Genomic DNA, 27,176 nt, shown 5'->3' with positions numbered 1-27,176 from the left:
GGACGTGGATGCTGGGCTGTGGTCCAGAGTGAGGTACGACAGAGTTTCCCAGAGACAGGGACCCCGAGACAAGAAGAGGTCTGGAGGGGAGAACACAAGCCCAGGACTAGCTGCAACAAGTCAGCCTGGGTCATGGGCACCGGCAGGAGCCTTGGCTGGGGACAGCTGTGAGAAGGGAGTGTTGGGCTTCCTGCCTGTGCCTACCTCATTAAAGAGCAGTTCACGTCTTTGCTGCTTGCGCAGGTCCATCTTCTTGACGGCCACCAGTTTGCCGGAGCTGCGCACGGTGGCTATGCACACGATACCCGTAGAGCCCTCGCCGATCTTGATGAAGTTATCTAGATAGGAACGTGGGTCCCCCGGGTCCACTACCAGCTGCAGAGCAGCCCGGAACTGCTCATGGGACACTCGTTGGGGCTCCCGCTGTGGTGAGCGAGGCCCAGGGGGCCCAGGGGCAGGGGGTGCAGCAGGGGCAGCAAGAGCACGTGCTGGGGGGGCCAGTTGGGGCTCAGAGGCATGGGGGCCCAGCACTCCTGGGCTGGGAGCACCACGGGTTCGGGTGGGAGGCCGGGAGGAGGATGAAGACTGAGGGGCAGCCATGCCTGTGGCTGATGGCCCATTAGGGGCCGCACTGTGTGGCTCCCCCTGCAACAGAAGAAAGAAGTGCCCTGAGTGGAGGTTGCATTAGCTCTCCCCAACCGGATGACACACACACACGCACACGCACACACACACACACACACACACACACACACACACACACACACACACGGGAGGTCAGGATGAGAAACGCACAAGGAGCTGGGATGTGGTTGGGCTAAGAGAAGCAATGGGAAGACACTGAGGTGCTGAAGTGGGGGATGGATTACCTGGGCACCCCGGGGTGGGTGGTCCGTGTCAGCCCGCGGGTATGTGTTAAAGGGCCTGCCAGCTGCTAGTTTTGCCCCGCTGGCCAGACTGGCAGGCTGGGGGGTGCTAACATCAGGCCCAGAGAGGGGGCGCTTATCTCGGGAGGCCTCCTGGGGCCCTCCTGGGCCCTCCCTCGAGGACTTGGGCCTCTTCTCTGGCCCCAGCCGCCGTCTGTCACCACTGCCTGCCTCGCTGTGGCCTGCAGCCCGGCCTCTGCCTCCAGCCTTGTCAGGGGCCATTCTGGCCGGGGCTGCCCGCTCCTCCAGCATTCCATTCTCCTGGTGGGCACGGGCAGGTGGCGGCGGGGGGCTGTCTCTGCGCAGGGAGTTGGAGCGCGTCACCGACATGTTCTCAAACTCGTCAAGCAGCAGTGTGAGGGCCCCATCCTTGGCACCTTTGCTGCCCCGCACGATGGTCTAGGGTAAGGCCGGGACGGAGGGGCACGGGTGGTGCGTCCGACACAGAAACAAGACAACACAAAAACAAGACAGAGACGGGTGAAGGGATGGTGTGGCGGTGATGAGTGGGGTGACGGGGCCCTGCAGCACCCCAAGGACTGCTCTCACGCCCACCGCCCACTCTGGGGGCTCCCCCAAGTGCCCCTTGACTTTCCTTGGCTCCCGGCCCGCAGCCAGTTCTGCCCTGTGGACTGGGGCGAGGGAGGTAAACACAGCCTGTAATCAACCCCAGAGCTGCAAATTACAGGCCACTGGCTCAGCACTTCCTCCCCTGCGCTGCCAGCGTCATTAGCCCAAACCAGGCACTCCGACCCCCTGGGCTAGAGGCTGGGGGCAGACTAGAAAGCCCACAGCCTAGAGTCAAGGCCCAGGAGGCCTGGGAGCCGTGTGGCAAACTCAACTGGAACACACCCTGACCCACCAGCCTCATGCCTCCCTGCCCCCACCCAGCCCCGGCACACAGGCTTCTTCGCTGTCTCTCCACCACCCCGACACGTACCCATGAGCTCTCTGCCTTGCCCACAGCCTACATCTTCCAAACGTCTCCACGGCTGCCCTGCTCCCCTCCTCGAGGTCTTTAGTCAAACATACGTCTCTGAGATGCCAGCCCACAGGCCTCTGGCTCTTGGTGCCAGCTGACACGGCTGTGCACCCACCAGGCCGCTCTACCCCGTGAGCTGCCCAAGGACGAGCGAGCGCTCTTTTCTCCACTTACAGCCCCGCCTACGTCCTGGCTCCCAGATTAGCGTCCACACCATGGGAAGGAAGGGAGGAGGGAAGAGGGGGAGACGAAGAGGGCTGGGGAGCTGCCCCACCACTCCCCCAGGTGGCTCGCAGAGACCTGGATGGCCTCCGACAGGCTCGGGGTATGCTGAGCTAGCTCACAGAACCACCTGGGGTCCCAGCCTGTCTGGGGCCCTGGCTGCCTGCCTGGAAGCCTGCCTTGCCCAGGGAGCCAAGAAAGCAAGGTGGCTGTTAGGTGTCAGACCCCAGACAAACGGCTGGCCTGGCCGCCAGGTCCTCCCAGCCTCCCTCAGTCCCCCAGGGTTACAGGGTTCTTCTGGCTGGCTTACCTTCCCCAGCTGCCCTTTCCTACATAATCCAGCCATTTTGGCTAAGCTGGTCCTTTTGCCCTTTGTAACCTTTTACTCTCCTGGCCCTCCCCTCCTCACATGGCCCAGTCATGTCCACACTGGACTCTTCCAGATCTGCCTCTGGCTGTGCTCTCCCTTTTATCCACACTAAACCTTCTTCTCCACCACACCTAGGGGCAGTCACGTCCTCCTTTTCTATTTCTTTCTTTCTTTCATTCAGCGGATACCTGAATGAAAAAGGCTTTGGTCTTAGAACTTGGGGTCAATGGTCAAGAACCTTGGCGTGTAGGCAGTACCAGCTAAGGTGCCCACATGTGAACTAGGACAAGTGTCATCCCCCTTGCAGGCTGGGGGGCGGGAGCAGAGAGAGGTAGAGGGTGCAAGGAGCAGGGGTGAAAATCTAGGGACATCTAACACTGACATGACCTGTGAGAAATGGCCACAGAGCTCAGTGGATCATGGGAGGGCCTAGGGTGGGCTGTCTGGAGACTAGGACCTGAAAAGCAGGGCCTACTTCAGGGCCAGTTTCTATTGGCTTCCAGCTGGCCTGGGTCACGAGAAGCCTACACAGAGTCAGATGACAGGAGGAGCTTTCTACGCAATGGAGAGAAGGCAAGGCCCTCACATGACCCTGCAGGCCCACGGAAATAACAAGCCGGACGGACCCCAGCCCGGGCCCAAGCACTGAGGTTGTGGACACCCTGCTGATTTTGCCTCCTTCCTGCCAGGCCCGGGCTGGTGGCAGGGGAGGGTGAGTCAGCTGCAGTGCCAGGCACCCAGCCTGCTGACCACAGGCACACCCAACTCCACCCACTGCGGACAAGCCTGGCTGTGCTGCCCTGGGTCCCGCCACCTGTGGAATGAACCAACTCCAAAGTCGGCTTCAGTAGGCCTGGCAGGACACTCTTATCACTAGGCCTGTGTGGCTACAGCTGTGCCTGGGCAAGGAGACCACAATTCTCACTGCACATGGAGGTTGGGGAAGGGTGGAGATCTTGGATCCAGACCTCAGGTCCCACTCCAACTCTGCCATTTTGCTCAGGATGACAGGGAAACCCCCCCAAGACTGAATGGCTTGGTGTCTCATTGGGGCCACAGCGTCTACCCCGCTCCCACCTGCCTCAGTTGCTCCTTTGAAGTCCTTGGAATGCAGCTGTCTGGGAGTGGGCTGTCCCTATGTCATGAACCACTGAGGAGACAAGGTTGGGTGTGTGGTGCAGGGCAGGGGTGAAGAGGTCAGGGTCAGCATGGGCTTCCCTGATAGGGCTGGCACTGAGTTACAGAGGTGGGAGGTTCTATGAGGAGGCCACGAGCAGCTGAAGGGCTGGGCCACTATGGCAGCATGGCTGTGGGGTAGACGTGGTGATGGCTACCTTGGGGGCTCCAGGCTGGATGGAGGTGATGCAGGCGGGGTCGATAAGGGGCTTGGGTCGGCGTGCTGACTCTTCAATCAGGCTCTGCCACTGGCGGGGCAGCCCTGTGAACTTCTGCTCATGCTGGTCGAAGCCTGTGTGCACGCGATGCTCAAAGTTGGATGGGGCTGAGATCTCCACCCGCTTCTTCTTCTTTCCAAACATGGTTCCAGGGCCTGAGCACAGGAAGTGTGTGAGCGGTGGCTGGCGGGGGCTCTCACAGGCACCTGCAGGAGGGAAGCACCAGGGAAGTGGGACCAGAGCAGGTGGTCTGTCCCTCAGACCCTCCCCACTTCCCTGCCTCGGCCCCCCTGGCTCAGCGGCTCTCTGCCACGTACCAGCAGGGGGCAGTAGCCTCTTCCAGGAAGAGCCCTCTGAACAGCTACTTTTGTGGGTTCCTAGGAAGCACTAGAGCAGTGGTTCCCAACCTTCCTAGCGCTGCAGCCCTTCATAACAGTTCCTCAGCTGGGCTGTGGCGGCGCACGCCTTTAACCCCTGCACTAAGGAGGTAGAGGCAGGCAGAGCTCTGTGAATTTGGGCCACAGAGTGAGTCCCAGGACAGCCAAAGCTACACAGAGAAACCCTGTCTTGAAAAACCAAAAATAAAATTAACTAAGTAAATAAATAAAATGAATAAATAGTTCCTCACGTTGTAGTGATCCTAACCATAAAGTCATCGCGTTGCTACTTCATAACTGTAATTTTGCTGCTGTTATGAATTGTAATGTAAATATCTGTGTTTTCAGATGGTCTTAGGTGACCCCTAAGGTGTCCTGACCCACACACAGGTTGAGAACCACTGATCCAGAGGGTCAAACCCAGCTATCTCCCACTCATAGCTACAGCTAGAGTCCTTCTTGTGGCCCAGAGACCTCACATAGCCCGCTCCATCACCCCACATCAGCTTCCATACTTCAGGGCCTTTGCACAGGTAGTTCCCCTTACCTGGAACACCCTTCCTTATCGTCCCCAGAACTCCCTCTCTCCTCCTTCAGTTTCTGAGTTAGCACTAACTCCTTTCCCAACCACACAGCCTGCTGGCTATCACATCACCTTCAGATGGCCTTAGCCTGTGGGGGACCTGCTGCTGGTCCTGTGTGTCATGTCTTCTGTCTCTCCCAACCCCACTAATGCTAACATTAGTGCCTAGACTAGCCCATCCACAGTGTCCCTGTGGTCGGGCACCCTCTGAGTGTGCCAGTGTGTACAGTGAGCAGTCCGCACCTTCAGTCTGGCCACAACCATCAGCTACAGACACATGGATGCCCCCCCACGCTGTGACGTTATCCTATCTTTAGGGCGCGGGTCTTCAATCGGGCGTTAGATAGCACCAGTCACAAATAAATGCCTTGAGCCAGCATGGCGGTGCATGTCTTTGATCCTAGTACTTGGAGGCAAAGGCATGTGTACCTCTGTAGTTCAAGGTCAGCCTGGTCTACATAGTGAGTTCTAGGCTAGCCAGGACTACATAGAGAGATCCTGTCTCAAAAAAGGGATGGGAAGCTGGAGAGAAGGCTCAGCATGTAAGAGCACTGGCTGCTCTTTCCGAGGACCTGGGTTCAATCCCCAGCACCCACACAGTAGCTCACAACAGTCTGTAAGTCCAGTTCCAGGGAATCTGATGCCCTCCTCTGACCTTTGAGGATGCCAGGAACGCATGTGTTGCACAGACATACATGCAGGCAAAACACCCATACACATAACATATAAAAGCAATAATTTTTAAAAAGTAAATTAAATAACACCACCGACAAAGAATCACAGGCCGCGCCCAGCCAGGGCCCAGGCCGCACCAACCCCCGCAGCCCCAGCTACTCAGGACGGAGGCAGCCAGCAGCTCCGAAGCTTTCCGGATGAGGGGGATTCAGGCTATTCTGGACGACCCGTGAGACTGACTCAAAACCAGACACTAGAAAGGTCTGGGGCTGTCGCTCAGTGGTGGAGCACGCTGGAGGAGGGACGATGGTGGTACCCAGAGAGCTCAAGAAATGATGGGAGCCAGACAGCAGCGGCACAGGCCTCCCCTCCCACGGCCTCTCACTCTCCCCCTCCCTGCCCCCACCAGCCCCTGATGCCCGGGAGACTGGCCCGTGGAGGAGCCCTAGAGTCACACAGACCTGGTCTCAAGTTGGCTGGGCTAGAAACACCCTCGCGTGGGTGACGTCTCCTCCTGGGGCTTTGAGTTACTCATCTGCAAGACAGGAAGAAAAGATCCGTAACTAATTCATTCACTGACACCCACTGCACCCTGGCTAGTGTGGGACATGATGACAGTCTAGACAGCCTATGACCCACTACGGTGTCCGTCCACACGGGACAGACAGACCAGTCCCTAGATAGTGACAGTGCACACTGGCAGGGACCAGGCTGACAAAGGGCTACCAGCCACGGAGGGACAGCTAAGGGAGGCTTCCTACAGGAGGCGCCCATGGGGGGGTCCAAAGGACTCCACAGAGGACTTCCATCTTCCTCCAGGGTGGAGGGCAGGCACAGGGCCAGCCCCCGGCCCCAGCGAGAGCCTGCTGGGGAAGTAGCTACATACAAGTGCTCAGGGAGCCCCAGCCCAGCTCACCCCACCTCACGGCACAGCTCTGTTTCTTGGGGAGCCACCAACTCAGCCCACAAGAAGGACATTATGGGCAGGAAGCCAGGGAAACCGGTTTGGCAGCGCAGTGAGAGGCAGGTGTGGTGGGAGGGACAACTCAGCAGCCAGCCTGTCTCAACTGGTCCCCAGAGGCCAGCAGGTGGCCAGCCCTGGGCCTGGACAGGGCTTTCCCAGCTGGTTCAGTTTCTCTGCTTGACCCAGGCCCAGTGGTTCTGACAGAGGGCAGGACAGCTGGGACAGATGGGCATCTCTGGCTTCTAGCCTTCTCTGTCTGCAGCACCACGCACCCTTCCTTCCAGCCTTTCCTGCCTGGCCATCACCATCACCTGACCTATGCACCAAGGCTACCCAGACCCGGCTGGCTTCCAGGCCCTCCTGACTCTAGGTCTGTCTCTACAACCCCAACAGAGGCCCAGCCCATGCTGCCTGGCACAGCATGCAGCCAGGTGCTGCACCCTGGGGCTCCCTGTCCTCCCTGTCTAGCTTGCTCCTCACCTTGAACTCTTGGCTCTACTCTGTTCCCACCTCCCACACCCAGGCAGCCCCAAGGCAGCTCCCAGACTTGGCAGAAGAGGGGTGGTGGTGTATGCGATCTCTCACTAACCTAAGGAGGTGGCCAGGATGGAAAAGGCGGGGGAGCATGGGACAGTGCCTTCCCATGCTCCCCCATACAGACCCCCACCCATAACCTCCAAGCCCCCTTGCACACTGCAGCCACTTATGACCCTGCAGGAGAAGGGGCGGAAGGGCACACCTCCGGATATTTGCCTGGGCCACCCCTTCCTCTGGGCAGCGTATGGAGGGAAGGACAAACAGAGGAACTGGCCATGTTTATAATGACCCGGTGCAGGCCCCACCCAGGCCCTTCTAGGCAGCTCCTGACCCCGTGGGTTCAGAACTTCAGAGCCCAGAAGCCCAGGCCTCAAAACCCCAGCTGACAGCCAACTAGCACTGTGTGACCTGGTGTTTATAGCTGTGAAGAGCACAGCTCGTGCAGGAAATCCCAAGTGTGACCCTAGGCAAAGAGCTCCACTCTCGGGCCTCAGTTTCCTCTTGGTAAGATAGTGATGACAGACAGTAGCTGCTTCCGGCAGCTTTTACAAGGAGTCACATAGAATGCAAAACAAGCAAGGCACTGGGCCTGGCTCAGAGCCATTATTACAGAATCAGGAGTAAATGCTCAGTACTAGTCACCATGACAACACAGCCAGCAGGCATGTGCACCTACTGTGTGCCACCTCTCTTTGAACCACTTTACCCAGCATCCCTCAACCTTTGCTCCTGATCCAGAAGAGGCCATGAGCCCCGTGCCTTAAATAAGGACAACAAGGCACAGAGGCCCCCTCACTTGTCCAGGGGCAAAGCCAGGGTAGACATCAGAATAGGCCACTTCTCCCAGGGCCTGTGGCCCCTCCTTCCGGCCAGGCAGACACTGTCCATGGTGCCCAGCCCCATGCCACCTGCACAGCCCTGCGACAGAAGCTCATCACCCCAGGTGTCTGGAGGGAAGCTGAGACTCCAGAGAGGAAATCCCCTGCCCAAGGCACTCAGCCAGCAAGAGGTTGCCAGGATCTGAACCTGGGAAGGTGGGCACACCAGGCTGGGCTCTAACCTGCCTGTGCCTCTACCTCCCTGGCTCCAGACCTCCCCTTCCCTCTCCTGTCCTGGTCCCATGGGGAATGGGCCTCCTGGACCCCCTCCTAGGGCCTTTGGTGAGACAGATGGCCACAGAAAAGATGCCTGAGAACCTGTCCCTGCCATCAAATGTTCTTCATTCTGTTCTAGTGCTGACACGCCCCCTCACTACCACGAGGGAACTTGTGGCCCTGGAAAGTCACCAACACAAGCCCCCTGGCTCCTAGGAACCTCAGGGCAGGGGCTATTCTAAGCCAGTGTTGGGAGTATCCTGTTGGACCCTAGACATAAAGGGGTGATTAGGTACTCTGGAGAAGTATGGAGCAGTATGGCAGGGACAGGAGCACCCAGCCAAAGGCACACACTAAAAACTCTAAAACAAACAAACAACAAACTACATAGATATTGTTTTTTGGGTTTTGAGAGAGTGTTTGTGTGTGGCCCTGGTTGTCCTGGAACTTGCTCTGTAGACCAGGCTGGCCTTGAACTCATAGGGATCCACCTGCCTCTGCCTCCTGAGTGCTAGGATTAAAGACATGCACCAAAAGAGTACTATATTTTGAAATGCTTAGTTCAGTTTTTAAAAAGCTCTCTTGAATTCTTCAAAGTGTGGGATACTCACGGTTTCCAGTTGCCTCCTGCACCCCTTGCTCCACTTCCACTTTGATGAGAGGCAAATGCCTCCACCTCCCATACTCCCAAAAGGAATGAGCCGCCACCTCCAAAAGAACCATTCCTGCCTCAGTGTACCCTGTTTCCAGGACTGAGCTGACAATGGGGGGTGGTCCGGTTCCTGCCTTCTCGAGCCCATGCCCCCCATTTCCTCCCACTGTAAGCTCTCAGGTAATCTTAATGTGCCCCCAGCCTCCCCCTCTGGTCCCACTTCTTCCTGGACTCTTCCTAGGTGATGGCCCCGGTCCCTCCTCACCACACCGCCCCCTCCACACACACCACACACACACACTAAGTGACCTGTCATAGCTACTGGGCCTTCACCTCCCTATCAGCCCCTCTGAGTGACAGCTGAGGCGGAGCCTGCCCCGCCCACAGCTCTGCAGCTCTGCTGCAGGGTTCACACTGGGGAAAGGTGACCGTCGATAAACCAAGTCCACCCAAGTCTGCAGGGCAGACTGAAGATCTGAGAGGAATTAAAGACAGGTTCAGAGGCTCCGGTGAAGGAGGTGAGAACTGTCTGTCACGTTCTCACTGCACGAGGCCTTGTCCAAAGAGGACCTGTGCTCCGGAAGAGGGGCAGGAGGTAGAAACCAGTCAGGGCGAAGTGGCACTTGTTGGAGGTCGCCAAGGCGGCCTGGTGGCTGCAGCGGGGCAGGCTGGGAGACAGCTGGGTTAAGCGGCACAGGCTTGAGCTGAGGCACATCGGGTGGAGCCTCGTGGACCGCTGCAGCAAGGGCTCCCATCCTTCCCAAGTGAGATGGAGCTGCAGGGAGGGACTAGGCAGGGGAGGGGCGGGAACAGGGAACCAGGGAGATGGCTGGACAGTCCAGCAGGAGACTTGGTGGACAGGACACACTGGGGGCTGTGGAGTGGGCACAGTGGGCAGGCTCTGCTCATTCTAAAGATCAAGACGGCAAGATGGTGCCAGGGCATGGAATGTGAACTCTGCAGGCCTGGCCTGCTTGACACAGCATCAGGCTGGGCCCACTGGCCTCCTGTCTATCACTCTCGAGTGCTCACCACCCCCGAGCATGGCAGTGTCAGCCTGTCCAAAGCTTACGGTCTGCTACACTGGTGGCCCACACAGCTGAAGCTGTGGCCGGCATGTGCCAGGCACAGAGACTTGTCACCATGGGCCCCCAAACAGACCTGGGTGGGTGGAACTCCTCTACCCTAAACCAGGAAACTGAGGCCCACAAAGAGGAAATCAACTGCCCAGGGCCACCTAGCGCCAGGTCACAAAAGTACCCCACTCTGTCCCACAAAGAAGGCCTTTTAACACTCCATCAGTCTCGTGCTTCTCAGTGGCCCCAGCTCCACTCAGGCCTCCAGTCCACAGGAAGGACCTAAGGGGTCTACGGGACAAGAGCAGGGGGCAGAGATAACTGCTGACCGTGACCAGACCTAAGAGCAGAGAAGCTGCCCTGAGGAGAGAACGTGAAGTGAGCTACCGTGTGACTCCAGTGGGACCACACAGCCTGCCTGCGCGAGGCCGCACGGCTCCCACACCCGGCCCTCTCTGCACTCCTCCAGCCGAGCCATCCAAATCGAACACACCAGACTGTCACAGCTTTGAACCCACAGTGCCTTCTGCACAGAACTGCCAGCTTACTTTTCTCCCCCCCCTGGCTGTCCTGGAACTCGTCCCGTAGACCAGGCTGTCCTCGAACTCACAGAGATCCGCCTGGCTCTGCCTTCTGAGTGCAGGGATTGAAGGCAGTCACCACCGCCCTGGCCCCTCCTCTTCCTTCAAGTGGCTGGGTGTGGTCTCCTGGAAGGGTTGTCACAACCACCCTTCTCATTCTGTCTTAGTGTCCTTCTAGACCGCTGCCAGAAGAGGCCTGTCTCTTTTGGCCACTGCCCCACACAGGGCTGTCCCGGTACAGGGGTTCCGTGGGCCTAAGAGCAGACTGCCCAGACCCAGGTGCTAGCTTGGCCACTCTAGCTGCGTGTCCCTCGCCAAGTCACCTAACCTCTCTGGGCCTCAGTGTTCTATCTGCAGAACCACGGTTGTGACAGTCTCTACCTGTTCGGAACGTTCAGACGACACAAGTGAGGCGTGTAGAACAGGGTCTGCCATGGTCCTGCTGCAGCGTGAAAGATGACTGACCGTGACACTAACGAGGACACTGGTCACAGTCCCCCTCCCAGCACACATGTGGTAGGGTCACTTTCCCCAGGGTTGGGGCAGGGACACGACAGGCTGCCACTGTCTGAGGACTGGTTTGTCTAACCCACTACACTGGGAACCTCACGAAGGCCGGGGTGAGGGCCACCTTAGCCACAGTGTACCGCCAACTGTGTGCACCCCGGGCAGTGAGTGAGCTGTAGAGGGGCTGAATGGGAAGCTGCCTGGCCAGCTACTGCCTCCATCCGGGCCGGGCACAAGCATCCTGTGGTCGTCCAGAGAGAGCCCAAGCGGGGATGGCTGCCAGAGAAAACTTATGTGACATCGGAGGAGTTTTCCTCCATTCTGAAGCCCTGCAGGAAGAAGAGGCAGAAAGGAGGAGGCTCCTGATCTTCCTATACTCCCTCCTGTCCACCTGCCTGTCAGGCCACCTCATCACCTCACACATCAGGCCACCACGCAGCCAGTGACAGCTTTTAATACAACCTACACTTGCCATATCACAGGCCCTGCAACAGTAAACCAAACAAGCCCACGGACAGACAGACAGACAGACAGACCGGCTGGGCATCCAGATACATGTAGTCATCCTGAAAACCCCGCCTAGCTGGAGACCACAGTCACCCATTCGCCTCCTCACAGCACCCTGAGCACCTAAGTGGCAGCTGCCACAGGGCGTGAACAGAGGAGGCAGTGGCCAGGCCACCGCTTACTGTGGAGCATGCTAAGGTGAGCTCAGAACCGAGCGTCTCGCCCCTCAAACGAAGGTGCCAGCAAAGCCTGGTGGAGGAAGCTTAGGAGGCACCAGAGGGAATTCAGGGAAGCAGCTCGCAGGCCCAGGCCCGGAGAAGGTGCTCAGCAAGTGGAAGGACCGGGGACCCTTGAGCAGCCCACTGTGGACGCTCTAAGACATGAAGACCCTCCCTACCCCAAAGAGGCAGGGCTCCCTAGAGATACCTAGAGCCACAGCGCAAGAGCTATGACACATAGTAGGCCCCAGCATCCCTGCGGGCGCAGTGGTGCACATGTCTACACAATCTGAAGGAGGTCCCGAGGACTACAACACAAACTACAACGTTAGGCCCTGGGAGCCACACAACCTGGGGTCCACGCCCAGCAATGAGCTCCTAACATCTGACACCAGCCCACTCAAGGCTCACTAGGAAGATGTTTGCACAGAGGCTCAGGGGCCTGTGCTCAGACACTGACCAGTTCCCAGGAGCCTGCCACCTCACACATGGGAACAATAGTCACTCCACCCCTGGACCCAAGAAAGGTGTGGCCCATCCCACATACTCACACTGGCTCCAGTGGCCAGCCCCGCCCTCTCCTAAAGGGCCACAGGCAGCCTGCTTACTTACCTCCACCATTCTCTTCCTGCTTCCTGATGGCCAGACCTCCCAGTGCAAAGAGCAGGGACAGGCTTCAGGGCACCCTGGGACTGGCCAGCTGGCTCTGCAACCAAAGCTCTCTAGCAGTCGTGGGGACACAGTCTAGCTCGGAACAGCTCAACTGGGGCTGTGGCTCCCACCCACAGAGGGCGGGAAGCAGGGAGGCGGGAGGTGGGGCTGGAGCCAGTAGGCCCGGGAGGGTGGCCCATAGCTGAGGGACAGAGGGGAGGGTTGGCAGGGACCCCAGGCACAGCCTGGTCAGCAGGACTTGCCTCCACTACAACAGGCACACCCATCCTAACTCCCCCTGCACACACAGGTTGGATCACAGGGGCCCAGGAAAGCAGGGCTTATCTAGGCTGCACACCAGAGCCGCGACTGGACCAATGCGTTGGAAACCATGGGGGAGGAGCTAGATACAGGATAGGGCCTCTGGAGACCTCAGGGTGGGCTGGCTTACAGACAGGTTGAGGGCTGCACGTGGGTTCTCCGAGGTGGGGTGTATCTAGAGAGCCCGGTGGGCCCCATCCCCTTCCTCTCCCCTGGGTGCAAATGTAGCAAGTGGTATAAGCAGGGGAGCCGAAAGAGGAGAGGTGGATGATAGGAGGAGGAATGGTGGTGTGGGGGCTGGGACCAATATGCCACGCTAAGCCTGCAGGAGCTGACACGCTCATGCCCAAGTCCTCCTGCTTCATCCCTGCCCAGCACAGGTCAGCTACTTCAGCAGGCCTCCTTTACAGCAGAGCAACCAAAAAGCCCGGAGAGGCTGTGGGACCGGCCGAATGCAGCCGGGACCACAGGGAGGTTGAGTGCCAGGCCTCCTAGGCAGGCCACCCTGATGCCTGTGCCCTTACCCAACTGTCTGGGTGAGGCCGTGCTGCTCAGAGCCTCCGGCCTGAACAACGGCCATCTGGACGGGGCACTCCTGAGCCCTTCTGACAGCCCAACTGGTCGCTGGCCCTGCGCAGAGGCCTCCTGTGCAGTCACTGCCAGTGTAAGGCTGTCCAGGGGCAGAGACGCTCAGGCTGTCTGTCCTTCTGGGGCCAGCCTCCTGCACTCGCTCAGGAAGCATTTCCTATCAGCCCAGGCTGGACCACACATGTCCTCTGGGCCTTGCCACAGCAGCTATGACCTCTGTCGACTACTGTCTGCAGTCCCCAAATTTACCAAGCTCCTTGCATACATGAGGACTCACTTGGTGGCAGGCAATCCAGCCAAACAAATGCCCAGTCCCTTCAAGAGGGGTGGGGGGTCTAGAAGGCTCTGGCCCAGTGAGCCCAGGGCCCGGCCTGTGGAGCCCCATGAGGACGACCAGCAGGTGGCCGGACCCCTGTGTCCATCTAGTCCCACCCCCTCCCCACTGCAGAACAAGGCGGGAGACCCCAAAGTCCCAGATCTCCGGGCACCGCCTCCCTGTGGGGGCAGGGCACCTAGGCAGCAGCCACCCAGAGAGGAGCTAGGTAGGGCTGCCTCCCCAGACCAGACCAGCAGGTTTGGGCTCTGGTGGGGGAGGTGGCGCGGCCTGGCCAGCTCTGGCCAGCTCCAGGAAACAGGTCCAAGAGGGAGTGCTGAGTGTGTGACTCACTAATCATGGTTTGTCACACAGGAGCTTGTCTGTCCCTTTCCTTTTCATCTCTGCCTGTCTCTAGGACACAGTCACATGGTAGGTACCAATGCCAAAAGGGTAAACAGAGGCAGGTAATGCCCTCCCCATTATCCTTGGTTTTTCCATTGGAGAGACCCACGTGTTCCAGGAATACACCTTCGCACTTTGAAGAACCTCACAAAATGCAGCCCGGTCCAGACACAGCACCTTTACCTACTCCAAAACATCCCTGCCATACAGCTGGCACTTGGGAGGGAGGACTTGGCAGCACCAGTTAGGTGGAAACACACCTCGGACCTGGCAAGTGTTCTCCTGGGTACACACAAGCAAAACGCCAGCCCACGGGCCGTGGGAAGGTTTATGGTGGTCACCAGACAAGGGAAAACAGACAAATGCCCTCAACGTGATCTCCTGGGTCCCTGGAAGGACAGCACGGGGATCTCATGGCCTGCACTACATGGGGTGGGTCTCAATAACAAAGCCTAGGACCCCATTATGATAAAGCGCAAAACCCCTGGAAAGGAGGTGGCAAAACCAAAGAGGAAGGGCAGAGGATATGGTCCCAAGTCAGGAGGGTCCCAAGTTCAAGGCTGTCTGGGCTACAGTGAATTCAAGATCATCCTGGGCAACAAGATGAGACCCCATCTCAGTATCAAAAAACAAAAACACAAAAGGAGCCAGATGTGGTTCACTCGGCAGGCTGAGGCCATGGGACTGCTGTATGAGGATAGGTAGGAGACAAGCAAATACCAAGCTAGCCAGGGAGATACAGCAAGCAAGACCTTGTTTCACCCCCACCAAAGGGTAAAAGGAGGGCAGCCTAACAGTAGAGCCCTGCTTAGACTCCACCAGGGAGGGCTGGAGACATGCATGGCTCAGTGGTGGCACACGTGCCCAGCATGCACAAGGCCCTGTGTTCAATTCCCAGCACAGGAGGAGAAGGATCAGGAGCTCCTGAAGTATAGAGTGGATGGTACCACCTGTCTTTCCCTGGAGGGGGCAAGAAAGGTTTCCCCTTACAGTAACTGCTCTGCTCTTCCATTCGTGTGTGAGGCAATTTCCAGCACGCATCCTAACGTCAAAAGGAAGGGCTTTAAAGGAAAAGACTACGAACACATGTTGAGATGTGGATCCCGTGAGTCTCTCCAGGCCTCATTTTGCAGAATGCTGGCCTCCACTTTGACGGCCATGTGAAGTGCTGCCCATGTGAAGTGCTGCGGTGACTCCAGCTGGCCCCCTGGGGACAGGCTGGCAGCTTTGTCTTCTGCTCTCACAGGCAGTGCAGGGGTGCTAACAGGGCTGCCAGCATCGGTAGGCGATGCCAGTGGCCCTGCACCAGGAATGCCCTGCTCCCAGCACCCTCAGCAAGCCCAGGGCTGCCACTGCTCACCTGCAGCACCGGTGCTGCCCACCTCTGCTCTCTGCAGCACAGGAGAGCTCAGGCCAGCTCATGCTCAGCTCAGCCTGGTTGTCATTTGCATCTTCTTCCTCTGTCCATGGAGCATCCATGGAGCATCCTTTCACGCTTACAGAAGCTGTGACTGCCCTCTGCCACGAGTGTCTACTCAATACCTTTGCCTGTTTCTGCTGGGTCAGGCAGACCTTTGTGAAGCTAATCTGACTGTGCCCCTTTCTGCTGAAAACCAGCTGGGGCCTCACAGCCACAGCCATCTCCCCACCAGGAGCCCTCAGGCCATGCCCACCTCTGCCCCATTTCCTCCCACCCTTACCCAGTCGCCTGCTCCAGCCACATGCAACTTCCTTCCCTGCACTCGGTCCTCTGCAAGAGGTCACCACGTGGCCACCAGATGCCCTGTGGGACTTGGAATTTCAGCTGACAGGCCCAAAGGGAGGAGAAAGTGGCAGAGGCAGGCCATGGGGAGCTGTGGCAGGTTGCCACAGAGAGGCATGAATGAGCTTGAGGCTGTGACTTTGCTTGGGGGAGGATGCGGTCCAGAAGACCAGAGTGGTATGGAGATCAGTGGTAAGGCTGGGGCCAGGCAGCTGAGGATGGTAGCCGGGAGGGAGGGCTATAGAAGGGGTCACCTAGAAACCCCATCTACTAAGAAGAGCAACGCCCGGGAGGTGGCTCAGTTGGTGAAGCACCTGTGCTGTGAGCACGGAGAGCCAGGCTGGATCCTCGCACTCCTGTGAAAAGCTGGGCATGGCAGGTGTGTCTGTAACCCCAGTTCTGGGGAGGCGGAGACAGGCTGACACCTGGAGCTCACTAGCTAGTTGGTCTAGGCAAACTGGTGAGATCCAGCCTCAACAATGTGGAGAGTAACGGAGGAACTCAACCTCTGACCTCCACATGCATGCATACACATGAGCACACACACACACACACACACACACACACACACACACACACACGGTGACATTGTGATAAGTGGGGCACTGGGGACGAGGCTCCGGGAGGTGGCAAGGATGAGACCATCTGGGAGAAGTTCCAGAATGTCTGACCCAGACCCATGGGGAACAGCCAAGTGGGAGGCACCTCCCCCCTGACACTAAAGTCTGCCACACAGCAGAGGAGGCAGTGAAGCTGGGGCATGCAGGTCAGTGCGGGAGCACGGAGAACCCAGAAACAAGACTCCCACCAACATGACCTCACTAGTTTTATCCTTTAGGGATTTGTTTTATTTTTTGTAGGCCTGCTTGTGCACATGTGCAGTGCCCACAGAAACCAGAAGCAGGCGTTGGACCTCCTGGAACTGCAGTTACAGACAGTGGTGAGCTGGGTGCTGGGACCCAAACCCAGGTCCTCTGCAAGAGCAGCTAATGCTCTTAACCTGAGTCACCTCTCCAGCCCCAATGCACTGGGCTTTAAAAAGTAAGTGATCTTATGCCCAGTGTGGTGGAACACGCTTGTAAACCCAGCACCCAGGAGGCAAAGGCAAGGGGACACATGTGAGACTGTCTCAGAACAAACACACAAAGAAGTGATTTTTTTCACTGCGGTATAAAACACATACACTATCTATCATTTTAACCACTTGGAAGTATGCATGCTGCCCAGCATCTTTAAACACATTGAGTGTTGTATAACCATCACCACTCTCTTTAGCCCAGCCTTTTTACCAGCCCCAGCAAAAGAGAACTGCTCCTTCCCTGTTCCCTTAGCCTCCCCATAGCCTCTTCCACCTTCTGCTCCTTTGTGCTAGTCTAGGCCCTGTGTACAGGTGGACTCATGCAATCATTCTTCCTTACGCCTGGCTTTTTTCACTAAGCATAATGTTTTGAAGGTCCAGCCACACAATAGCATCGATTAAGGCTTCATCCCTTTCTATGGCTGAATAATATGCCATTATGTGTACCTGCCAGTTTTCTTTTTCCATTCATGGAGGGATGCTAGGTTGTTTCCACTTTCTGGCTGCTGTGAAGAACACTGCAAGGAACTGGGTGTGCAAATCTCTCTCAGTCCCTGCTTTCAGTTTTTTGTTTTGACTTTTTGTGACAGGGTCTCTCTACACAGCCCTAGGTGTCCTGGAACTCACTCTGTAGACCAGGCTGGCCTCGAACTCACAGAGATCCACCTGCCTCTTGCTTCTGAGTGCTGGGATTAAGGGGCGCAGCACCAGGCCTGGCCCCTGCCCTCACTTCTTTAACGTGCACGTGGAGTGGAAGCGATGGAGCGCACGGACGGTCCACGTTTGTGTTTAACCTTACAAGACGGTGGTAAGCTGTTCTCACGGTGGAGCGCACGGATGGTCCACGTTTGTGTTTAACCTTACAAGACGGTGGTAAGCTGTTCTCACGGTGGAGCGCACGGACGGTCCACGTTTGTGTTTAACCTTACAAGACGGTGGTAAGCTGTTCTCACAGTGGAGCGCACGGACGGTCCACGTTTGTGTTTAACCTCACAAGACGGTGGTAAGCTGTTCTCACGGTGGAGCGCACGGACGGTCCACGTTTGTGTTTAACCTTACAAGACGGTGGTAAGCTGTTCTCACGGTGGAGCGCACGGACGGTCCACGTTTGTGTTTAACCTTACAAGACAGTGGTAAGCTGTTCTCACGGTGGAGCACACGGACGGTCCACGTTTGTGTTTAACCTTACAAGACAGTGGTAAGCTGTTCTCACGGTGGAGCGCACGGATGGTCCACGTTTGTGTTTAACCTTACAAGACGGTGGTAAGCTGTTCTCACCGTGGAGTGCACGGACGGTCCACGTTTGTGTTTAACCTTACAAGACGGTGGTAAGCTGTTCTCACGGTGGAGTGCACGGACGGTCCACGTTTGTGTTTAACCTTACAAGACGGTGGTAAGCTGTTCTCACGGTGGAGCGCACGGACGGTCCACGTTTGTGTTTAACCTTACAAGACGGTGGTAAGCTGTTCTCACGGTGGAGCGCACGGACGGTCCACGTTTGTGTTTAACCTTACAAGACGGTGGTAAGCTGTTCTCACCGTGGAGCGCACGGACGGTCCACGTTTGTGTTTAACCTTACAAGACGGTGGTAAGCTGTTCTCACCGTGGAGCGCACGGACGGTCCACGTTTGTGTTTAACCTCACAAGACGGTGGTAAGCTGTTCTCACCGTGGAGCGCACGGACGGTCCACGTTTGTGTTTAACCTCACAAGACGGTGGTAAGCTGTTCTCACCGTGGAGCGCACGGACGGTCCACGTTTGTGTTTAACCTCACAAGACGGTGGTAAGCTGTTCTCACCGTGGAGCGCACGGACGGTCCACGTTTGTGTTTAACCTTACAAGACGGTGGTAAGCTGTTCTCACGGTGGAGCGCACGGACGGTCCACGTTTGTGTTTAACCTTACAAGATGGTGGTAAGCTGTTCTCACGGTGGAGCGCACGGACGGTCCACGTTTGTGTTTAACCTTACAAGACGGTGGTAAGCTGTTCTCACCGTGGAGCGCACGGACGGTCCACGTTTGTGTTTAACCTTACAAGACGGTGGTAAGCTGTTCTCACGGTGGCTACCATCTCACAGTCCTGCCTGTGAAGAATGAGCTTCCAATTCTTCTACCTGCCAAATACCTGCATTATTCCCCTCACTACCCACACACCCCAGGGTCTCCCCACACAGCCCAGGCCGGCTTTGCGAAGATCCTCCTGCCTCTGTCTTCTGAGAGCCGGCCGGACTGCAGGCCTGAGCCAGCATGCCTAGTTACTCTTCCTTTTGTTTAACAGAGGCTATCCTGGTTAAGTATGAGGTGGTAATAGACCATGGTAACTGGGAAAGCTAGTAAAAAAGCAGCAGCATCCGTAGAAGGTGCTGGAACAACTGGCTTCCCATACACACAAAAGGAACCTTGACAGAAACTACACTGCACACAGCATGCAAAGGCTCATGTCCTTAAATGTGAAACTCTAAGATTTCCAGAACACAAAACAGAGGTGGAGGCAGGAGGAGTCTAAAGTCAAGGCCTGCCTGGACAAAAGAATGAGTTTATAGCCAGCGTGGGCAACTCAGGGCTGGAAACGTAAAGGCGGCCCAGGGACGCAGTGGTGGGTGGCACAATGCCTGCTTAGCACGCACAGGGCCCTAGTTCCATCCCCAGGACTACACACACACACACACACACATACATACACACACACACACACACACACACACACACACACACAAAGAAACTGAAGAAAGCCTCCAGGGCTTAGCTCAGGGCTCTCAGACTCCACACCAAAGGCACAAACCATAAAGGGAGAAATGAACGTAGGGGCCTTTCTCGGTTAAGAGCACTGACCGTTCAGTGCCCAGCACTCCACGGGACTCTCAACCGTCTGGAACTCTGCTCCCAGGGAATCCCATGCCCTCTTTTGGACTTCACAGGCATCAGGCTCGAACATGTGCATATACAAATATGCGCACATACCGTAGGCAAACACCCATACACATACAAATGAACAAAATATTTTAAAAAAAGTTGTGTTTTGTTTAAAGAAGACTTTTCCTCTACCAGAGTTCACGTGAAGAGAACAGAAAGACAAGGTCTAGGCCCGAGATGTGGTTCTGTGGTAGAGTGCTTGTCCAGCAAACACAAGAGGCCCTAGGTTCAATCCTCAGTGCTGACGGGGAAAAAAGCAAGCAACAGACTGAGAGAGACATTCACACGCCGCATATCTGACAACGGCCTAGTGTCTAAGATAAAGCACTCACAGGAAAAAAGCAAGCAGTTCAATAAGAAACTGAGCAGAAGCCACTAGACATGTCACCAAGGCAGATCCACAGATGGCAGATAAGCACACCGAGTGTTCAACAGCCATTACAGAGACACGAATCCACGCGACTGCGAGACAGCGCTGCACACTTACTACAGGAGTTCAGGTCAAGAATGGTGGCGACAGCAAACGCTGGCGAGCCTGCGGGGACAGCACCCTGCTCGCTGTACTGCCGCTGGCAGCAGAAGGTGGCGCAGCCGCTCTGAAAGCAGTCTGGCACCTCCTTAAAACCGGTAACTGCCATACCACCAAGCAATTACACGCGGGGTATTTGCCCCAGAAAAACGGAAATTTATGCTCCACATAAAAACCACTATGGGAACGTTTACAGAGGCTCTCTTTGTAACAGCCAAAAAACTAGACACAGGCAGATGTCCTCCATGGGCAGGTGGTGAAACACCCTGGGGTACCTGTGAGTGCCACCCAGCAACAGCAAGGAGGAGCTCCCAACACACGCTGCCACCTGCAGGTGTCTCCTGAGAACTCGGCTGCATGAGTGAAGACCATTCCAGAAGGTGCTCCATGGAATGACTCTACTTATGTAACAACCCTACAATGAGAGAATTATAAAACTGGGGAATGGATGCCCAAGGTTAGGGGCGGAAGGGGTGTGGCTATAGCAGGCCTGGGGCGGGGGAGGGACGACTGTGATGGAATGTTCAGCCTTGACCAGATAGCAGTCCACATCATGGTTGGGGACCTAGGTGGCTTTGCAAGCTGTTACCACTCAGGGAAGATGGGGAGAACATGAAGGTCTAGGAACCGACAGGTACCTCGAAATGTAAGCTGACTTAAGATTTCCAGTAATCTATTTAAAACAACAGGCCTGCTCCCATCTTGCACTTTTTTTTTTTTTTTTTGAGACAAAGCCTCATTAGGCAGTCCAGGCTGGCAGGTGTATACCACCATGCTCACATCTTTTAGCCTTGAATGTGCTGTTCTTCTCTCGGTTTCTTCTTCCACAAACTAGTTCATGCTCCTATTTCTGGCCTCAGCCCACACGTCTCCCCCTCCAGGAAGCCACCCCTGGTTTTATGGATGGGCTTCATCACGGCAGCTGTCACTGTGCTGGCCCCTCTAGACCGGTGTTCTCTGAGTGCTGGTCCTTGACTCAGTAGGTAACCCCAGCCTGGCCCGAGGGCTAACAGGTCCAGTGAAGGGAAGAAAGGAACAAGAACCATACTGCTGATGGTTGCCAACTTCTGGGCTTAGAATCACCACAGAAACGTCTCTGGTGTGTCTATGAGAGTGCTGACAGAAGGTTAGCTGAACAGGGAAGACCCCTCCCCAACACACACACACACACACACACACACACACACACACACACACACACGCAGTACTAGCCCATGGGCTGGAGTTCAGGGCTTTGTAAAATGGAGACAGTGAGGAGCTGGAGAGATGGCTCAGTGGTTAAGAGAGCGTACTGCTCTTCCAGAGGTCCTGGGGTTCAGTTCCCAGCATTCATGTTAGGTTGTTCACAACTACCTATTACTCTAGCTCCAGAGAATCTGACACCCTCTTCTGGTCTCTGTGGTGCATGTGTGCGCACATGTGCACACGCACGCACGCACGCACGCACGCACGTGTTCGAGCACAGAGAGAAAGTAGAGCACCAGCATTTGACCCTTTCTGTTTCCTGCTGACAGACATCAAGTGACCAGCTGCCTTCCCAGTCAGGATAAACTGTCCCTCAACCCTGAGCCGAGACAGACCCACCTTCCTTCAGTCGCTTCTGTCAGGTGTTGGAGCACAAACAGAGTAACTCACACGACTGCCACTGAGGACACGAAGAGGTGCCAGCTCTTCTGAGTGCTTCACTGTGATGGACTAACCTTACGTGGTTTCCAAAGTAGGAAAATGAGGTCCCCTAAGGTGGTGGTAGGGTTTGCACATGCCTCCAAACTACGAACTCAGCAGCACAACTGGGTGATAAACCCAGCTCATCTGGACTCTTGCACAGGAATCACTACAGTGGCCTGTAGTGGCTTTGTAAAGCAGCTTATCAGGGTGGGTCAGGGTCAGAAAAGAGAGCCATCCTGCTCAGCCATGGCCCTCCAGGAGACATCACAGCCCCTTTATAGAACATAGGACTATTTGGTGACCATGGATCTCCCAAGTTCTCCCCTGCTGGGCGGGGTTGGGGGCGGGGATAGGAGGCAGGGCCCGGGTGGGAGGAGCCCAGAGCAGGCTAGTTTTCACCTGGACCCTGCTGGAGAACTCCCCTGCTAAGGCTTCCTTCACTGGTTGGTGAGCTCTCAAGAGCAAAACACCAGACAGAGCAAGCTGGGGCCAAGAGCTGCCAAGCTCACGCTATCCAAACACAGTTTACACCCAGGAAAGATCCGGGTGCTGCAGGGACCGCAGGGGTGTGGCCCCTGGGACTTTGACTTTTAGTTGGGCAGGGGACCCAGAGCAGGATTCTCTGCTCTCCTCTGCGCAGTGAACGGGAGGGAAGGGTTGAAGGCATGAGCTAGCGCCCCAAAGAGCTCACTTCCGGAAAGGGGCTTGCAGTGGCTGCCAGCGCTTGTCCTCTGCTCTGGGTGGCACAGGGGATGTTTGCTGGATACCCAGGCACTGAAGTGAACCCAGAGGTTTCCACACTTTGCACAGGGTTAGACTCTGCACTGCAGAATAAGCTGAGCCCTGTGAGCTTCTGAGTATGTGCATGTGCTGGCCAGTCCCTCTGCCTCTGTCCCATTTTCCTGCCCACTCTGCCCTTGCCATAACACAGCGGGCCCCTCGACTCTTGCTGCAGCAAGGGACAAAAGACACACAGCCCTGGAACCCTCAGACCCAGGCTGTGAACCCAGGCCAACACTGAGGCACTCCCGGGTTCTCCTCCTGTGACATGGGAACATCCTGGTCTGAGGTGTCCAGATGCACTATAGCCAGTTCCACAGGGTCGAAGTTGCTATTGTAGACAGTTTATCAAATCACATTTGTCCCGAGAGCGATGGCACCCTCAGGTGGCTCACCTGTGCCCCATGCTGGAGATAAGGGACAACAGTGAGTCCAGCTACAAGATGTAATGTGTGCGCACCATGCGACTGTACAGGCATGGAGGAGGGACTGTTAAGGCTCCATCTTACAGAGGAGGACCACGAGGCTCAGAGAAACAAGGCATCAACCCCAAGTCACACAACATACGTCTGTGGCAGGTCGGGTCAAAGTCCACTCACTGCACCTCCAGCATTCTTTCGTCCTGTCACTCAACCATGTTTTGTCTGTTTCAGACAGTCCCCCTATCCACCCTGGCCTGGCCTGGAACCCAAGGACTCTTTACAGAAGGTGCTAGAAGCACAGGTATGAACCATCATGTTGTTGTTTTTTCCTTTTAAGATTTTTATCCTCAAAGTTAACTTGACAGACATGCAAACATTAAGTCACTGAATCATTAAACCCAGATGTTCACCCACAACAACAGCTTCAAAATGGTGCATTTGTGTGTGTGAGTGCGCACACACACAGACACCCCCGCCCCACCCATGCCATGGCAACTGCAGGGACAGAAGGCTGTTCAAGAGGCCTTGGACCTAGTCTGGATCAAATCAGACAGATGAAAATTGGATCTTAAGGTAACTGCGAAGTGTGAGGTTATTATGGAATTCTTGTCAACACAAATCTGAGAATTTTGACTGAAGCACATAACGCTTAGAGTTTGTTTTGAAAGGATCACCTGGGATGGGGCTGCAGGTGGCGACAGACACCTGGGTGGATAGGAAGCCGTTCTCTCAAGTCTGCGTGGATGTAACACAAAGGTGTCCCATGTTTACGAAGGGAGATGCCCGGATTTCAGTGAGTCTGTGGGAGCACCGCCCTCCTCAGCCATAATGGTAACAACAGTGATCAGACTCTCAAGACACAGGACAGCAGTTCTCGGCCGCACATGCGCTGACTCATCAATTCCCCAGCCACCCTGGCAGGGAGCCAGTCATCACCCCCAACTCCAGATGTGGGAATTGGGACGTCTGAGCTCTGGCCTTACCCAAGAAAGCGAGGAAGGGGTAGGGAGGTGGTGCAGCCCCAGCTGGTGGGAAGTAACGTAAGCTCTGCGATGTGACTGGTCACATCTTTAACAGGAGCCCTTGCTGGCACTAAAGGAGGGTCAGCAGGCGGCTCAAGTCCTGGCAGCCAGAACTGTAACCGCAGTGATGACTAGACAGGCCCAGAGCGGCTGGAGGCTGCAGGTGACAGACACAAGCCCAGGACACTGCAACTCTCTGTCCCAGGAGTGGGAGGCAGGGCCAGTGATGTCCCATCCTTCTTGGAAGATGTCCTGGGCCTATAGGAGCCATATTCCCTCTAGCCTCCCTGGAGAAACCAGCCAGGGACAGGGAAAGCAGACATGGGCAAGGTAGGGGGTGGGTCACAGAACTGTGCATGCACATGTATGTGAGTGTGTGTGCAGAGTAGTGCCCAGTCCTATGGATGGCCCAGGAGAGGTGGCTGCCACCCCACCAGGCACAGAAACCTACTGTGTCCTCCACTGCCCGTCTGTGAATACAAATATCAGTCCCGCCTCCCCAGAGTGTGCTGTGACTTAATCACTTGGTCAGACACTTAGAAAGTACAGGAATGTCCCTGAAAGCTATACAAGTGTGCCATTCTTCCCCTCAGGCCACCAGAGGCACTTTGAAAAACTCTACAGGGAGGGGTGGTGTGTCCAACGTCACGGGCCTGGGCCTCTGCCTCCCCTGAACCTGGCCAGTGTTTCTGCTGATGAAATGGGGACCAGCCAGGAAGTCACTCATCTGAGTGAGGCTGGCAGCGTGGCAGGGGAAGGGCAAGAGCAGTACCCAGAGGCCTTTCTCCAGGCCACCCTCCCCCACCTAGGGCCACCAGAAGTCTGGGGCCTGCTGAGGAATGTGAGGAATGAAATCATGCCTGGTGCGGCCATCTCTGGGTCCGCCCCCTCCAGATACTTTCAGAACCTGTGGGGTCCAGCCAGCAGCCTCTCCTGAGAAAAGCCTAGGCCATCATTCAGTGACCCTGCTGCACCTCCTCCCACTACCAGCCCTCTCCTCAGAGTTCACTCCAGAAGCCCTTGTCCTCACAGGGCCCCCATCTACAGCACCCAGCCCAGGCATCCCCCCAGGACCCTTATCAGTGTGTACGGTGGACAGCTGTGACCAGCCAGCAGCTGCAGGGCTGATTCCCAGATGGGCAGGCTTCCCAGGTACCCTGACCTCTAAGCCAAGACCCCCTAAGTGAGACACTAGCTGGAGGAGGAGACACAGGGACAGTGACCCCCCCCCGACACAGGAGAGATACAGGGTATCCCCAAATCCCACTAAGCCTACCAAGGCCCCCCTTGCTCCCTCCCGCCACACTCTGGGGAGACCCCAGCAGAGTCTTCCACATTCCTCAGTCTGTTCCATGATAATTAAACAGTAAGCCGATTAGTCAAGGAAAACCTTTAATTAGTCCCTGAAATCATTCAGGAAAATTACAGCCTCTCTGGGCACCCGACCCGTCCTCTGCAGGGCCCAGGATGGTACCACAGAAAAAGCAGAGAATGAGGGAGGTCTTCATCCTGCAAAGTCAAATCTGGGGAGCCAGATGTCTTATGGGAGTAAAGGGTAGAGAGCTCTGCCCCATCATAAAATAGCTGGAATTAACCCACAGGAGGCAGGCAAGACCCCTGCGGGAAAGTATGACACCGTTCTGAGGGCCATGAGAAAAGACATAAATAGACAGACATACCACATTCATGGATTTGGGAGGGGGAGGCAGGCAAGATGGCTCAATGGGTACCAACCTGAGTCCAATCCCCAGAAATCACATAAAGATGGAAGAAGAAAGCCAATGTCACAAGATGTCCTCTGGCCCTCACAAGCACACTGCAGCACATTTGTGCACACCCTCATACATGTGCACCACGCACACTAACTCAGAAACGAGAAGTGAAAATTACAAGGGTAGACAGCCCGAGGGCAGAGCGAGAAGGTGCCTTGACTAGGCCTTTGAGTTTTGAAGGCCACTGAGAAGCTGCCCTGCCTGATGACTGCCCGGGAGATGCCAATCACATGGGTAGAGACATCAGGATCATCTTGGCACCAGGCCATGCCTGCACCAACGATTCCCCACGGTGCCAGGCTCACGTTTTCATCTGGAAAATGGGTCAGATGAGTGTGCCCCCCCGGGGGGGTTCCAGGAAGGCCCGGGCTGCAGTGTAGGAGCCCTGTGCAGGACCATGGCATGCACCTTCGACTAGTTTCCCTATTAAAGGCCTCAAGAGGATGTTCAGCCTTACATGAACTTCCCAGGCCAGAGGTTGTGTTAGGCCTTCTGCCCCAAGCAGGGCAGCCCCAGGTGGTTGAGGCCAGGAGAGAGAGACTCCAAATGAGCAGCAACTCAGTCTGTGACCTCCTCAGTCTGTGACAGGCCAGCATGCACTTGCTGAGAGAAAGATAAACAGTCCCTTTTGTATTTATGTGGCAGGCACTGGGAGGAGCTTGTGTGGGGCAGATCCTCACAGCATCTTGGAGCACAGGGAAACTTAAGGAGCCACATTCTAAACAGGAATACACACTAAGGAATGAAAAATCCAGAGTGACTAGCAAGATTTAAATGTGGCCTTACCCCCAAATGGGACCTGAGCCCCAAGTCTTCAGTTCCTCAAAGGCTCCCACAGACTCTCCCCACAGACATCCACAGGAGCTAGGCTAGGGCCGGAAGGTTCTCTAGGCAGCATGCCCACAATGCCTCCCTACTTGGGTCCCCCAGTACACACTCTGGCAATGACTGTAGTCCACCAACATTTACAAGCACTGTATACAGACCAGTAAGAACAGAGTAAGGGACAGGTAACAGACAGGTAACGGCGGGGATGCGCCATAAACCGACAGGGACCAGGTCACAACTGCCCAGCTAGTACGGTGGGAGGGTGCATTGGAGACTTTGGAGTTAGCAGTCCCCCAAAGGAGAGGATGAGATGGCCAGGGCTCTCAGAGCAGTTAGAACAAAGGCTCTAAGGTACGACCTAGCCTGGAATGTTCCAGGAACCCTTTGGCAGAGAAGAGTGAAGAGAGAAGAGTGGCCTGAGGTGAAGGCCCTCAACAGGACTTCTGGCTGTGCAGACACA

At 56.1% G+C, this 27,176-nt stretch overlaps 1 protein-coding gene across 5 annotated transcripts in view; it reads right to left on the bottom strand.

The window, feature by feature from the left end:
- The window catches only part of Pak4 (p21 (RAC1) activated kinase 4), a 41,370-nt gene that overhangs the window by 5,369 nt on the left and 8,825 nt on the right, over window positions 1–27,176 (bottom strand). Inside the window, exons 1-5 of one of the 5 annotated variants that reach the window (XM_059279138.1) lie at window positions 13,162–13,264; window positions 5,991–6,064; window positions 3,835–4,100; window positions 870–1,325; window positions 205–645 (exon numbers count right to left, since the gene is read on the bottom strand). In XM_059279138.1, coding sequence (XP_059135121.1) covers window positions 205–645; window positions 870–1,325; window positions 3,835–4,038 — 1,101 coding nt within the window. In that variant the 5' untranslated portion in view covers window positions 4,039–4,100; window positions 5,991–6,064; window positions 13,162–13,264. Of the gene's footprint in view, window positions 1–204; window positions 646–869; window positions 1,326–3,834; window positions 4,101–5,990; window positions 6,065–12,277; window positions 12,399–13,161; window positions 13,265–27,176 lie in introns of those variants that run through there. The other 4 variants (XM_059279137.1, XM_059279147.1, XM_059279130.1 and 1 more) reach the window with 4 other exon arrangements.

The sequence above is a fragment of the Peromyscus eremicus genome, chromosome 1, assembly GCF_949786415.1.
Source record: "Peromyscus eremicus chromosome 1, PerEre_H2_v1, whole genome shotgun sequence".
NCBI classification, from domain to species: Eukaryota; Metazoa; Chordata; class Mammalia; order Rodentia; family Cricetidae; genus Peromyscus; species Peromyscus eremicus.
The sequence above is the reverse complement of the archived record's forward strand: the minus strand, read 5'-3'. Positions and strand labels throughout refer to the sequence as shown.